The 16,386-nt window shown below is 34.4% G+C and overlaps 1 protein-coding gene across 1 annotated transcript; it reads right to left on the bottom strand.

The window, feature by feature from the left end:
* Nucleotides 1–2,318: 2,318 nt before the first annotated feature.
* spp1 (secreted phosphoprotein 1) lies at nt 2,319–9,325 on the bottom strand. The gene is made up of 8 exons (XM_088910616.1): nt 9,219–9,325; nt 6,554–6,623; nt 6,329–6,379; nt 5,474–5,542; nt 4,849–4,899; nt 4,672–4,737; nt 3,136–3,498; nt 2,319–2,901 (listed from the first exon to the last, which is right to left on the bottom strand). The coding sequence occupies exons 2-8, from the start codon at nt 6,605–6,607 to the stop codon at nt 2,575–2,577; spliced, it is 981 nt and encodes a 326-aa protein (XP_088766742.1). The 5' UTR covers nt 6,608–6,623; nt 9,219–9,325; the 3' UTR covers nt 2,319–2,574.
* Nucleotides 9,326–16,386: the final 7,061 nt, after the last annotated feature.

Raw genomic sequence — 16,386 nt, 5'->3', positions numbered from 1 at the left:
CAACAAAACGGAAGAGGGCGTATACCATCCATAAAATGCACTCGATACAGCCCTGCACTGTTTGTATTTTAGCCGTAAACCAACATGTGCTGTTTGCGACGCCATCTTCCTACGGTCAAGCACACCGTATTTCATATAGTACTGTATTTATATTATGTATGTTAATATTATATTCAAAATTAGCAACGAACTGTAGAAAACATCATACATAACCTGTGCTTGTGCTCTTTTAGATTTTTAAACATTGAATTACAGTGTACAGTGTATATAAAAAATAACAGACGCAGTAAAATATGCTATCATTATTTGTATTATTATTTCTAATAAACTTAGTTGATTTATTCGAGCGCATATGTTGTTGAGTTAATAAGCAATATTTATTATACCTCGGCATATAACTAACACCCTGTGATAACATAACATCAACAAACAACCATTGCAGATAGACAAACACTAAACAATTCATAGCAAAAAAAATATTGCAATATAATACACATCAAAAGTAGGTGTTAAGTAAATATTACATTGCATATTACAGCAACAACGATACAGTACATGTACAGTATACTGTATTACAGGCTAATAATGAATTATTATTCTTTTCCCAAAATAGAAAATATAATCAGTATAGATATTCGGGTACGTGTTATATAATACAAAATTATACAGTTTCGTTACATAGAAAATTACATGTAAAATAGATGCAATAGCGTAATTTCAGTGGTGATAGTCATTTTCAGTTACGTCCGAGGTTAAATATCAATTTTGCATCAACTCTAGAAATTGTTTTTGCTTATGTAGTTTCTATACTGCACATGCGCTTCCGTACTATTCAATATAACATCGTCACAATTAGCAAACGTTTGTGTTTTTTTCACTGAAGCACTGTTCACTAACGTTACAGTACTTGGTGGAATGTCACGGGTTAGTTTCTGTACTCCGAAGATAATGATGATTTAATGACGTTTATAACAACAGCCCGCTTTTAGCCACTAGATGGAAGCAAGACTCTAATGTTGGGACACATGGAGAAATGACGTTGAGGTTGGATTATAAATTTCTTAATGGATAGATAATAGGAGATATATATAATGGGAGAATTCTGATTTAATGTAATTAGAGGAGTGCCATATTTATATCAATGATCTAAATTCTGGTATAGCACAGTTGTAGACAATACCAAATTAGGATGGTATTGTTAACGAATGCTAGAGAAGCAGTAAATGCAGTTCACAAAGACTTACAGCTGATAAAACTAAACACTGTCAGATTTTTAATGCAGATAGCAAAATCATATAGATATAACATGGGAATGCTCCACTTGAACAGGCTGGTATTTACTGTATGATTATATTATTTATATCTTCCAACGATGTGGCAAAGCAATAAAAAAGGCAAATTTGGCTATATTGTTAAAAGTTTAGAATTTAAATCAAGGCATATGTTAAAATATTGCAATGCACTAGAAGGACCACATTTAGAGTAATGTGTAAAATTTTGATCACTTGATTGAAAATCCATATATTTTTGCTTCTCTGGAATCAGACCAGAGAAGAGCAATAGGAAACATTCCCTGGTTTAAAGGATCTGCTAAAAGAAGCAAACCTTTTTAGTCTTAAACAGCGAGGAATACAAGGAGACACAGTGGACTTCTTCAGAATCATCAGGGAAACATGCACCAGAGGTCAAAAGTGGAAAAGGAGGGACCTCTCACAAAGGATTATGGGTGTGTGGATCAAGCTACCCAGCCATGTTTTCATACCTTATTAAGAATGGGCAAGACAAATTGAGATTAAGCCCAGGTGTGCTTAATAGGCATACTTTTTTGTAATGTTTATTTTATTCTTATGTGCCTACAGTGAGGCAATGAGGGAGTCTATTGTCTATATAGAACTCTCTATTTACTGTATGTTAGTTGTGAGCACTATCAATTTATAGCTCTTGGATCCATGTGAAGGTTTACAAGTTGTAGACTTCTGTATGAATTTCACTGCTGATATATTTATATATTATATGTTCGATTAAATTATCTATGTGTGAAAATTAACTCCAACTAAAGTCGAAAGCTTCATACAGTATATCAAATATTTAATGGTATGTTGAACCAGAACCTGTAGCTGATAAGTTTTACACTGACCAAACAGCTATGCAGTAGGTCTCAATTCCTTTATGCAGGCTTTACCCTGATACAGACATCAAGGTTTGCTGAGTATTTGTTGTTTGGGAATCCAATAAGATTTTAAAGGATAAATAGGTGTATTCTAAGCATTAGTGTTTCATAGTGAGCAATATTTATATTGGAAGAAGAACAGCACATAAGAAACAAAGGGAATTTTATTCAGAAATAACAAAAAATGTTAAAATGCAGTACAAAAATTAAAATTAAAATAATAATTGTGCAATGAACAGAAGTTCTGTCCTAGTGTATGTCTGGTTCAACCATTAGAAACATTGCAGTAAGTGGGCCAATGGGGCCGTTTTCATAGTAACCTGCTACAATGAAGAAATGCAGAGGGCATTTCAAAGGTTCGTTTTCTAACATGTTTGTGTTCTCGGTTATCAGCACATATTCATTTATTTGACTTCCAGCGGCCTCTCGCCCCCCTGGTTCACATCACCAGTGGAGACGCTCTCTTCGCTCTCGGAGGTTTCGTCACTGTTGCTGTCCGCGGCCGGCGACGCTGTCGACTCCTCGCTGCTCTGGGCTTCGTTGCTGGGGCTGTCGGTGCCCTCCACGCTCTCGGTGCTCCCTGTTTGGCTACTTTCTTCGCTGCTCTGCGGCCCTGGGGCTTGGCGCTCTTTTGGCTCCTCCCGCGGGCTGCCTGGTGCATCCAGCCCTTGGCTTTCCACCTCTGGAGTGCTGGTGTCCTCATCCAACAAATCGTCAGTCATCCGCAGGGCCTGTGGAGCACAGAACAAGAGCTGTTGGTTTATTCTTGTTTCTTGTTTATGGCAAGCAGAACAGTGGTATCACAAATATTTATCAAAGTAGTCCTTTGCCCCTTTTTATCTTCTAATTTCTGTTACTCATTTATTTTACCTTCTAATTTGAGTTTCCATACTGGAGTTTATTATATAGTTTGGGTATAAAGTAGTTGTGGCATGTAATGCATAGAAATGAAGAGAGAAAATGACCTTAAAAACCTTCAGGTCCTTTTCAATGGCGTTTTCTTCAATGTTGGTATGAAGGGATTTGATTGGCTTCTGCTTTCCACCTACAGCGTTCTTGCTAATGAGGTTCATGCTTTTTTCCATTTTTTCAGCATCGTAGTACATAGGTCCCTTTTCTATTTTGTTGCTCTTCAGGTACTCCATGGTCTTCCTGTACGAATCATCATAGTATCCTATGCTGTCGCCCCGAGCATCCCCTCTCCCGGTGGGCACGAACGGTGGAACGGTGGGCTCGGAAGTGAATGGAGGCTCAACTGTGAAGGTCCCAGCAGTCGTGAGGTCTTCGGCAGAGTCTGACTCATCACTTTCATCTGCTTCTTCTGTGTCCTGTAACAAAAGTTTGCAACAGTGTCTCCTACCACTGAAATGTTTTTAATCTGGTTCACAGTAACCTTTAAAACAGAAAGGTTTGTACATCTTATGTTTGAAATTATAATGCAATCCACTTTTTATCATTACTTTCAATGATAATAACAAACTAGACAGTGAATAAATTCAGTGATAGTAATACCTAGAGTGGAGATGATTTGACAGTTGCCATTATTCACACAAAGGGTATATGTATTCATATGTGGAATAATATTTATTATTATTTTAATTTATCAATTGTTAAAAAAAAGGTGTAAAGCATAACATTATGAATGTGGTACAAATGTCAGGCAATCATTTACCCACCAAAATCAGAAATAGAGTATTGTATGCATCAGGGGCAGGTACAATATATGATAAACTATAGCAGAACAACAATTCTTCAAGAAAGAAGTAAATTTGCAATCTGTATTATTCAGTGTTAGAATTTTTTGCTGGTGTAGTCTTATACAAAAATTAGTTAAGAGTTACACTGTATAAAGTCCCCGGTTTACAGTATCATATATAGAGTATATAGACAGAGGGCATTGCAACATTTCAGTAAATGGCTGAAATTACAGTACATTTTGCAGATTCATAATATATCATTAATATAATATTGTTTTAGTATATTTCTTGGAATATGTGATTTATAAAAATATCAGACACTATAATTTACGTCTATTATTTCTCCTTCTGAATCTCAATCAAATTATTATAAATAAACATACGCAGTTGAAATCAGAATACCCTGATTTTTAAAAAAAATAATGATATTAAAAAAAAAACTTCCCTGTGCTGTATACCATACACTGTAACATGATGTAGCTCAATTGCAAACAGGATTTTTGGGTCAAATTTGAGTCTGGAGGTTGCAAAATACTGCTTTAAAAATGAATTATAAGACAGTTATAAATTCTAATAGAAGGAACAAACTAACACTAAGATTAGTGCTAGGGATGTGATTCAGGATTAGGGTTAAGTTATTAATGCATAATTATCCAGCAGTACAAAGTAAGCTATTACATTTGTGAGACAAAATTAATACAGTCATGATACTGTATAAAAATCTAAATGGAATTTGTAACCCTTAATCAAAGTTGTTGCTGTTTTTATATGATTATGGTTAATTCATTTAACATTTTCACTTACATTGTCCTCATCTGTATCGGTGCTGTCAGTGGTATCAGCACTTTCATTAGATGCTACTTCTGGCTTCTGAAATATAAGGAATAAAAACATCTTTTATAACATTACCAAATATTTTTTAGATTTAGAGCAGCCCATGATTTCTTTCCATGGCAATTGTTTGTGTCAATATAATCTTACCTGACCCTCAGTAGAACTGTCAGAACTCTCATCAGATCCGGCTGTGAGGATCTGGAATATCATAACAACAACAGGTATTGGATAGCATGCTCATAGTATACTCTGTCGTATTTAAGTAATATAGCCAGTAAATAAAATGTATGAGTGCTGTTCTGACATGTGATAAAAACAAAAGTGTGAACAATGTTTTTGAAAAAACTGCCACAAAGAGTGAATATTGTTTTATGCAAGGAAATACTTGCCTTCCTATTTTTTCAACTTGTAAGGCTATAATCGTACTGTACTACAGTACATTTATCAAGAGACAAAATAGGTTTTTTAATTGTATAAAACTACATTACAAGAGGTCAAAACAGAATATGTAAGGCAAATGAGATCCTATAAATTCACTTATCTCTTTTTTCTACAAGCCAAATTTAAATGTTCAGTCAGGTCAGACTATCAAAGTTCCCTGATTTGATCTCATCTGATTTTAAAAAAAATATAAAACTGGTGTGTGGTGTGTGTGGGAAAGGGTAGGTAAATAAATATACATTAGAAATAATGTTTACAAATTTGGACATATAAAATATATTTGTCTAGCCTACTCATGTCACCCTAGTGTGGTTAAGTCTGTGAGTCCTACCTGTGGTGTTTGAAGCACTGCTGATTGTGCCTTGAGCTGTTTCTGATCTTGGTTTCTGTAGTTGTAGGCCTTATACGTAGAACAGGAAAAAGTTATTCAATGGCTTTGTTTTTTAAGACTTAACCACACATAAATAAAATCCTGATCTCAATTCCTTTATATGAAATAAAATGATGTCACTTCTTTAGCTTGTGCTTTGTAAAAAGAAACACACCCCTAGATTCCAAAGTCCTATGTAAAACATCCCAATAAACTGTATATGTCAAATTTCTTTCATCCTGATCCACACAGCATGCTGTAATTTCTCAAAGCATTTGTTTCTTCATCCTTCAGTAATAGTGGGAAAATATGGAAAATTTTCAATTACAAATGGAAATATAAATCCCAATTCATTATTTGCATCAGTTATTTCTTTTGGCAGGAATAGAAGGTTATCTGTGGTCAACCTAAAAATGAAGACGTTCTAGGCAATTTTAGTATGACCTGGCTTGATGGGCCAAATGATTGTAGCCATTCTTAAAGTTAGAGCACACAACAGAATCTACTGTTGTGAGGCTAATCTTTCAACAAATTCTTTTAAAACGTGCTGATTTTTTTATTTTTAATTCTAATTCAGATTAACAGAAACTTCCATGCTCTGAGTGACCAAAAAAGTCAAGTCATTTCTATTAATCTATAACATGTAACAAATGTGACTCACTGCTCCTGTCTGTTGTAACCACACAAGCCAGGCATGTGTTTCCATTGATGTATTTTGCTCTGTTTTAATAAGCTTCTATACTGTGTCACTGGAGAAAAGTGTACCAATTGGAAAGTTCTTATACCATACTGTGTACAAAATGACAAGGATCCTACCTGCTGTTCCTCAGAGCTGTCCTGCTTCATTCTACTGAGGGAGCGTCGCATCTGAAGTAAAACATTGGACTAAGTATCATGAATTTATTAACATTAAAACCCCAAAGGCAGGATTTCAAATGTATATTTCTTTTGGTCAAACATATTGGAACAGTGCTCAACAACTTAAAGTCTTTTGTGATGTATTGTTGTTTTGTTCTGATTAGTAAAATTGTGCATACTTACAGGCAGGCAATACACAGTGCCCAGCAGGAAGAATAACAGAAATGAAGTTTTCATCGCTACTGATTTTCACCTGATTAAAACAAAAACACAAATTATTTTAACATTCGATTAATATTCTAGCTACACTTTCCATGGCACACAACACTTGAAGGTTCACACATTTGTATTCTAGCTTCGTGTATAAAGTAAAGCAAAGAAACATTGATAATTATATCCCATCGGTGGCCAGATGTCTTGATTAATGTATTTCCCAGTCTTGTGGTTCTGGAGGTTTGGGCTAAAATGCAGATAAGATCATCAGCAAGTTCACATGCTTGAGTTTGTCAGCTGGCATTCTTCATGATTACTGTAGGACTATTTTTTACAAAAGTTGGGATTTTCAGAAAGTGATTTGAAACAAAGCAAAGGATATATTTAGTCTGAAACACCTTAGCAAGTCTACGACACTTTGGCACACAGTCTATGTCCTTTTTCATTGTAATATTGAGTGTTACATATAGCAGCAAGGTAAAAGGCTTGTTGCTCTTGGCAATGTGAAAACCGTTAAATCATTTAACATGATTTTTTAAACTATGCTCCCTGGAATGTCATATGCCTCTGAGTGATATGTAATATATTAAGAATCACAGCAGTGCAGTCAAGCAGAGAGGACTGTGCAGTCTGCTTGCATAATTTAAGGCCAATTTTCTCCATTTTACAAAATGCTGAATTGCCTTGTTAAGGTTTCATATTCCTTTAACACTGGATATTGAGTTGACAGGTTTTATAATGAAATGGCCTTTTTATTGTATTGAAATAATTGCATGTGAGAGTGAGTTAACAACATGTGTTAACACAAAAACAACTCTTGTGCTTTGACAGTACCTCAATCTAACCCTCATCAAGTAAGCATGTAAACCATTCAGCCGAAAGCAACGAAAGGGATGTTTCAGCATGACATCAATGAAGTGAATGAACTCTCATTTCATAAAGATGCCAGCAATAAAAAAACTATAATTAGTCCTGACTGAAAACCACACAGCTCTACCTATTTTTTCCTAAGTTGAGTTTAATTACTCCGAGAAGAGTGTAGTTTTTAGTTAAGTGTAAATCCTGGCAGACTCTGGGGGAAACATTGTGGCTTTCCATACTAATCAGATTCAAACCAAACTTTCCTTCAGACTCTTCTACATTCCATATTAACTACAGCTGCACATTCCTTGAGCCATTGAGCCATGTAGTGCCATTTCAAGGTAGTTATGCAATTTCAGGAAAAAAAATAAAAAAGTCTGCAAACCTACTCTAAACTTTAATTTTATGGCATGTCAGTTTCTTTTCTGTAAATTCAATGACTGCTCCCACCCTCCGCTATTCTCTCTGGAGAAACAATGCCGACTGTAAATTGGAGTTTTATTTTTCAGTGAACGTCTCACAAAAGATCTTTTGTGGGCGCATTTGCTGGGAATCTGAGATTGTGGTTACGTCCTTTCACAATGTAATCACTGCATGACTGGACTGCAGAGACTGTCACTAGGGTTTATTTGTCTGAAATCTTTAAGCAAATATACAGTGACAATTTGATGTCTTTGCTAATAATTATTTCTTAGGCCCCCTATTTGGTGGGAACCAAACCATAAAAGAATCAGTTTGTTATTTATACAATATACAGTATAATAACACCATTTATAAATAATGATACTCATCTGGTAAAAAGAACAAATATAACAATCACAATATGAATAATATTAAAACAATTATCATAAACTATAAATGGTCAATGCTTGTTCCTTTCAATTCTAGGGGGGAAGTAAAATAAAAGACCACATTGCACTGAAATTCATTGACAATGCATTATAATCTCAGATCTGTACTACAATGAAATATTTCCGCATGTAGCTTATTACTCTGCACCTATTTGTAAGCAATTTTTTTACAGCAACACCTATTTGCCATAGCACATCCAGACATAGATGAGATCAGTGAGCACCAGCCAATCACACACAGCCTCCTCAGGGCACCCATCTTTTTTTCTTCTGTAGACTTGTCAAACATCTGGGTCAGCGGAAAGAAAATTCTGTTTCTGTCTAGCATTTTCATATTTGTGTTTATTATAATGTATGTTTCCATTCCAAAAAAATTATTTCAGACAATAATAGGACACATACAGTATGTATTGTATGAATAATTCTGGATCAAAAAACACATAAGAGTGACTACTCATTTAGTTAATAATAATAATAATAATAATAATAATAATAACAACAATAATAGCTGTAAACACAGGAACAGATTTCACAACCACATAAAGAAAAGATCTGCTGTTTTTCAGAAGATATCAAAATATGAAAGTGTGAATCTAAATCCTTTGAATTTACAATTTTTTTCAATTTTTTAACTTTGCTCATAAGAGCCTTTAAATACATTAAATACATGTGTCAGTACTACCACTGCATAACACCAGAATGCAATAACAATATAATTCAGAAGAAAAGCGCATGGTAGCACATCGTCAGTGTCAATCTCATTAGTGCCATTACACACTATGCAGTATTTCTAGGACAGTTACAAGACCTTTCTTGTAGAGTTACAAGATCTTTTTGCAAGATTGACAAAAAAAGCTTATTAAGCCAACATCTTGCTCTATTGTATTGTCATTCATGCAGTAATTAGACATTGAACACTTTACCTTGACTCTTTTTTTGAAGATAAATGCAGCCACTTGTTGCTGAGCTTGAGGGGTTGTCCTATTATTAAGCAAAACAATGCTTCAGTCTACTTCAGTGCTTCGATGTCGTGTAAAAGCAACTGCATGGCTTTTAAACTCTGCTTTAGGCAGAGCCAGCCAATAGACAGCAAGGCTGTGATGTCATGAGGTTTACCACTGGAGTCCCACCTTTATTCTCCCACTCTTCCTGTGGTTACTGTGGCAAGGCAAACATTCACCAATTCGTACAACATGTGAAAAAACATGATATCCTACACTGTCATTGTCAGTAACCAATGGAGGCTATCAAAATGTGTACATATTTATTATATGCTCCAATTGCATTTGTTGTTGTTGCTCTTTTTAGTGTAGTTTACTCTTTAAGATTTGGAGTAGGAGCAAAGACAGTTCCAAAAATCACTCAGCTCTTGCTACTATCATTCTTTCTTTTTATTCTTCTAGTACTGCAATTTGTCATGTTGAACACAACAAGCAAATCGTAAATGTTCAGAGAGAAAGGGTACAAGCTACAATGATGACCTTCTATTGTCAAATCAAAGAGGAGTTATTTTATAATCTGGGAAACACACCAAGGCAGTGGCCTGACTGAAAAGAGACCGAAAGTAGAATACAAAGAGAAGTCATACACAGTCACATACTAGGGGAAAAACTCAAGGGAATAATTAACTGAGAAAGAAAAAAAAGTCATTATAATTAATTAATTAAAACTTAAACTTTTCTTTAAGCAGACAAAGACAAATCCATAAACAAGATCTATATCAATATGCCAGTTTTAGTCTGATCAGCTTTGGTTTTGGAAGATTATTTGAAATAAGTGTAGTTCATTTGCATATGAAGACAGCAGCTCTCACAGGGGAGTCAGTGTGGATAGTCATTGTCGAAGAGGGATTACAATTTTCAGAGTGATTTATTAATAGAATACTGAATACTTGCTACAGCACATTTTATTGGCCATGACTGGCTTGAAGGAAACATTGACAGCGTGACTGATAGGCATGTGCCAATGTGTCAGCTATTACTGTACATCAAGATAAAAAAAAGAACTGTAACTTCTGATATCCATATTCGGGAAAAAAGGGGGAAAAGTCATTGAAGCTTTAGAATGTTTGCACTTAATTCCTCACATTACTGTAAGTAATGTGCTGTTCAGTACACCTCATCTGATGTAGGGTATCAAGAGGACAGTGAATAGGACACATTCAGTTGAAAACAAGTGAAGAAAGTAGTTGTTTCTCAAAAGAGCAAAAATCACATGGAACACTTGTTTAGCGGAATGATGTGTAAGCCTGTAAACATAGAGGATATCTTACAAAGTCTAGTCAAGTTCACCTCCTGACAGCCTCAATAACACAATCAGTCAATGATTTTATCCTAGAAACCCCCTGCATAGGAAAGAAGTGCATTTAAACCTAAAAATAGCTGGGCCTTTTTTTACAAAGAAAGTTCTGGGAAAAAATATTGAGCTACCCAGGAATGCAGTTCTGAAGACAATTCCCTTGCTGTTTTCAAGAAATGGCTGGAAGAAATCCTTGGATCAATTAGCGACTATTAGCTATGAATGTCCTCTTCTTTTCTGTAATCATTGTTATGCTCTTATGTACACAGAAGGCTCTTTTTTGGAGTATGTGATTGTATCCATTGGAATGGAGTGTTTTGGAGCTGTACTGAATGCAGGTGCTTTCATTTTCCTTCAAGATGTTTACCTCAAGTTTAAATTGTGCAATGATACAGTTAAAGGGTAAAAGGTTTTCTCTACATGAGTAGGAATTTCTGGACATACTGTACCTGATATTTACATTTGTTTACATGTATTTGCATTGTTTTATTAATGAGAAAAGTTAAGGTAAGGTAAGCCAGTCCATTGGAGCCACACACTATGGCTCATTGGGCTTACTCTGGTTTCCAGGAGTGAAGCAATAAGGAGTACCAGTTCATCATAGGGTCTACCCCAATAAATATTGGTTCCAATTCATACAGTTGAGTGGACAAGACCTACTGGGGTAACAGACCTCACCTAAGGTTTGTCTGCAGCAGGGACTGTAACCCACAATCTACCGGTATCTTACCTTGTGCTGGACAAAGGTCCCTGAAAAAGAGTGACTGAGCACAATGCCTACAAACATGAAAGCATAAAATTATATTATTGGAAAGTACAGGACTTACAGTTGCCTGCACTAGAATGAGGTTTTATTTTTACATTATTTCAAAAAAATGGTTATAACTCGGATTTTGCATCCTGTCTAAATGATAGCTTTTATTATATTGGATGTTTTCATATTTGACCTTTTTTAACTAGTCTTCACTTTTTAGATAAAGCATATACTGTATTATATAGTGAAAACATTTGCAAGAGAGTGCATGATATACATATACTGTAATTTACTTCACTCCTTGATTTAAAATGATACCCAGACAGTTCCACATTCTTTTAATTCTAATATTGCAAATGAAACATAATTAACTTGAAGTAATACACAAAACCTGCCTGTACAGGTAGCATTTAAAGGGATTTTAATGTTTTTTTGGTATTTCAGTTTAAAGTGTTCCACTCAAGGCGACAATAAAACTGTCTGCATTCCTCTTTTTGTGTATAATCATATTAAATTTGCAGTACATAGTAATTTTCCTTGTTTTTTTTTTAAATAGTCAAGAACATGATTTAAAATTGTCCTAAGGTATGCTCTTTCTCTGTAATGTAGTCTTGATGTTTATGAACAGGATTATTAACAGTACCAGAAATAACTACAGAACAATAGTTATGAACAAATGAGTTATAGTACAAAATACCAGTTAATCTTTTGTTTATTGTATTCTTTTAAATAGATAAACATGTTTTCAATATTTTTGGGGATTTCTAGATTGACAATGGCCTACAAAATGGGTCCATTCAAAACGCTATGCTGCCCTGAACATTCTAAGATTTCTTTTCTTTTTTCTGTATGAAAACATAACAGTGAATTTTAAAACTTATTCTAAAATACTACTCTGTAATATAGTATAAAATAAACTGTGAAAAGATTTATTAATTTGTGTGTAGTTTCCCTACCTTTATTAAAATCATTTATGAGCTTTTTCTTGAGTATAGGCAAAATAAAAATGAATTATTCTTTAAAATATTTGTCACCTAGGCAAACACTTTAAAACAGGTTTATAGAAATAAAACTCTGAAACTCAAAATTATCTAAATAAATACCAAATTCAGCACTGCTTTAAAAACAGTCACAGTCAATATGTTAAGACTTGCTGCCAGAGACTTTGTACAATTCAACAGTTAACATTTTTTATTATCATACTCGAACAGATGGAGCCTGAATCTGCAATATCAATGTGTCCTTGAAGTCTGCTACTGCTAATTTTTTTGTGAGACATACAGTAGACTAAAACAAAGATACTATACAATACAGCCACAAAACCACAGGCATACATGGATTTTGCATATTTTTTATTGTGATATAAAATACTTTCAGATTGCTTTTAGCTGACAGAGTCACTTTCAGAAAGGTACAATAGTGTCCATAAAATATTTGAACTGATTTGGAAGTCATGTAAATGGATTAAAAATACAAAACAGGTTCTGAAATGTGGTCCTCTTAAGTTGACATGGCTTTACCTTATACAGTACAGTACCTTCATTTGGGGCTTGTATGAAGCATGGAAGTACATGGAAGATCATGATCAAGATCACTGAGATAAATTAAAAAAAGCATAGTGTTAGAAGGGTATATTCAGGCGTCATGGCTAGGTGACTGAGGATGACATAACATTCTTATTTCTCCATCTTTTCTTGACCTACCATGCTATTAGAATTAATCAAATGCAGGTTGCCCAGAATACTGTAAATATGTAGGTGAAAACATTTGAAAGAAGACCCTCTGTCATAGAGTTCATAGATCAGATTCACGAAAAGGTCTGAAAATCAAACAAGCAATATGAGCCAAATGGCCTCCTGTTGTTAGCCAACACTGTATTCGGAGTGATATGTAGTCTCACATTTTTTAAACCTTATGATCAAAACATATATTTAATGTATACAGTATGTAGTTTTAAAATGACCAATGTCTGGAAACATTAGGTTTTTATTTTGGAAACTAAGGTCTACACAGATATTATACTCCATGATTATTTTAGCAGTTTTTTTAAATTCTAAGTTCAGTGTTAACATTTCTAAATGTCGTAACTAGAAGAACTTGAAAATCAGAAGGTTCCTAATAGCCTTTTTTTAAATGGTATCATTTTAAATGAAAATACAACATTAAGCGTTGTTGAATTAAGCAACTTTTGTTATTGGAGTCTAAGCAAAATAGTTGAGTTCAAAGAAAAATATTTAGTTGTTTAGTTGTCTGTGTCTGTGAATAGTGTTATCTAAGAATACTTACTGTACCTAAACAATAATACTCTTCTTTTCCATAATGACTTTCAATATTTTAGTGTGAAACCACATAATTCTTGTGTTGTGGTTGTCTTATTCCATAGATAGGTCATTCTTGAACTACAGACCCACACTGTGGTGATTGTCTGGTGTTTAGGATTTGAAGTCATTGGGTCAGGTCAATAGCGTGGTCCCTGTCTCAATGAAAATAACATATGGATTCAATTGCACTGATGTCTACAGGATGACTTTATTAAGCTGGAGCAAACGTTGGGTATAGCCACCTTTAATAGTTTAAATCCTGTAAAATATTTTAAACCATTGCAGAAAATGGTTTTAAACTTCATAATCTGTAAAGATTCCATTATGTTATTACTTAAAACTGCCCTCTGCATGTGTGCATGCCTCTTTTTGGGAATTTAAGAGACCACAAAATTACTGTCAAACTTTTTTTGCCCATTAAAGTTATTTATTTTTACTCTGGGCTGACAGCTTCAGCATTAAAAAAAAAAAACATAAATCTTCACAAATGTTCAAGTTGCAAGAAAACTGCCGTTGTTACATATTTGTTATATGAAATTGTTTCCAAACACATTCTTTCAGCAGTCTTTGTGTATTTATATATTCATTGTCATTTTTTATATTTTATTTTACTTCATGCATATTTTATAAGTGTTTCTGTGTTGCCACAGTGTTTATATATACTGTATTCAGCCATTCTCACTAGTCTTTACATGGACATTTAATTGAATTATTACATTTCATAAAGTTATTTATAGGTGTTATTGCTTTGTTATTGAATCACTCATTTCTCTACAACACTAAATTAACTTTAGTAATTCAAAACTCTTAAAGCTGGCTCTTGTGACTTGAACATGCTTTGACAGTAAGCTTACAGAGACTTCTGAAGTGATTAAAACACTTACTGTACCTGGCATTGCTCAAGGGTTTGATATTACCTTACCTGAACTGTGTGGTAGCTTTGCTGTGTTGGTCATTGGATGTTCATACCATGCTATCTTCAAACTTTTACCTTTGCATAAAGGAACATTTTATGCCAAAGATTCGATATGGATCTTTTCTACCACCAATATACAAGATACAGTATATACAGAAACTGAAGTCCATCCTTTAATGACAGTGGAGAGCGGTATTAATCCATATAATTTAATTCTCCTCTTCTTGCTGTTGTCCTTATTATTAATTATGCAGTAATAATTTATTATCATTTTATTTTCAATAAGCATTTAACACTGTGTAAGGTCTTGAAATCAAAATCTGAATCATGCATGTCTCACCACCTTCATCAAAAAGTCAAGGTTTTAGAGCAATTTTCAAAAGCTGCCATGTGCTGTACCTTCAAGTGCTACTATGGCTACCTGGTAGCAGTTTTGAAATGCAACAGAACAATGAATAAGGTGAAGGCAAATTAAAGGCAAAAGCAAAACTAGTCATGTTACACATCCTGCTAATAATCTGAAAACCTGCTACAACTGAAGAAACCTTCACAGTTCAAGAAAGCTCTCCCTCAGATATCTGGGTTGAACCTTTGTAGTAGGCTTTAAATTACTGATAAAACTATTCTTAATCTATAATCTGCTTGTATATTTTGAGTAGTACATTTCTGACAGGTTGTGTAACATGACTTTTAATGGTGCCAGATAAGTTTTTTTGGTAACATTTCCTATTTAGTTAGCCTATGAAGAGTTGCCTTTAAATATGCTTACTGTTCTGGATGTGTATTGCCCATATAACCATTTTTGTGGAAGGCAAAGCAGATTGCTAAGCCATAACGTCACCTTCCTCTGTTGTTTCTGATTATCCATGTTGTTCAATCATTCTGTGATTTCTTCTAAAGGATTGGTTCATACTTTCAATTAATGATTTGTTAACTTCAAATTGCTTTTCAGTGACTCTGGCATCAGACCCTACAAGGTCTTTGCAGTTCTGTTAATATTATCGCTGCCCATGTAACACATAAATTATTCAGCTGCATGTGTACCACAGTGACTGGCCACTTGCTTTGATGTGAGTCATTAAAATGCACTTGCTGTATTAATGAGTCAGAATAAACTGTTCCTTTTGCAGTTGCATTCTATATACACACATTTCTTGAAGGTTCAAGGGAACAGGTACTTCAAAGGAATGCAATTCTATTTATTTATTTCACACAACCCTGTTGTGTGTGTGTTTAAATACTTTCTTTTAAGGCTTTTGACCAGCTTCTTGTTTTGTGGGTTAGAAAAAATATATCCCAAAAAATTCCTTCAGGCAGAAAGCTGTGAAAGTTGAGACACCGGAGATCTCGGTGGAGCTTTTCGATCATTAACCTGCTGACAAACAGATGAACAAAAGGGAATGAATGGCTTCCTCTCATCTGTTAGCCTTTTCTTCTGAGATGGAAAACTTTGCCAATTTTATTGTAGGATTTAATATACCCTCGGGTTGCACTCAAAAGTTAAACCATATCTTAGCCAGGAATCATTCCATGAATCCCCATTGATTGTTTGTGTTCACAAAGTGACGGCTGTCATTTAGCAAATTGCTGGGTTATTAAAAAGTTAGTTGGATTATTACTGTACAAATGGGACCATGGTGATTTGTGGCTGATGTATGTCCATACTGTTACAAATAATGAAAATGGTGAATCACAGAACATGACAGAGCAGATTATTCAATAGGAAAAAATAAATAGTCTTATATAACACCTACTGTACGTAGGTCAAAATAACAGAAGAAGCTGCCTTCTAAACTAAACAG

Source organism: Atractosteus spatula, chromosome 3, assembly GCF_055471065.1.
Source record: "Atractosteus spatula isolate fAtrSpa1 chromosome 3, fAtrSpa1.hap1, whole genome shotgun sequence".
Classification (NCBI taxonomy): domain Eukaryota; kingdom Metazoa; phylum Chordata; class Actinopteri; order Semionotiformes; family Lepisosteidae; genus Atractosteus; species Atractosteus spatula.
The sequence above is the reverse complement of the archived record's forward strand: the minus strand, read 5'-3'. Positions and strand labels throughout refer to the sequence as shown.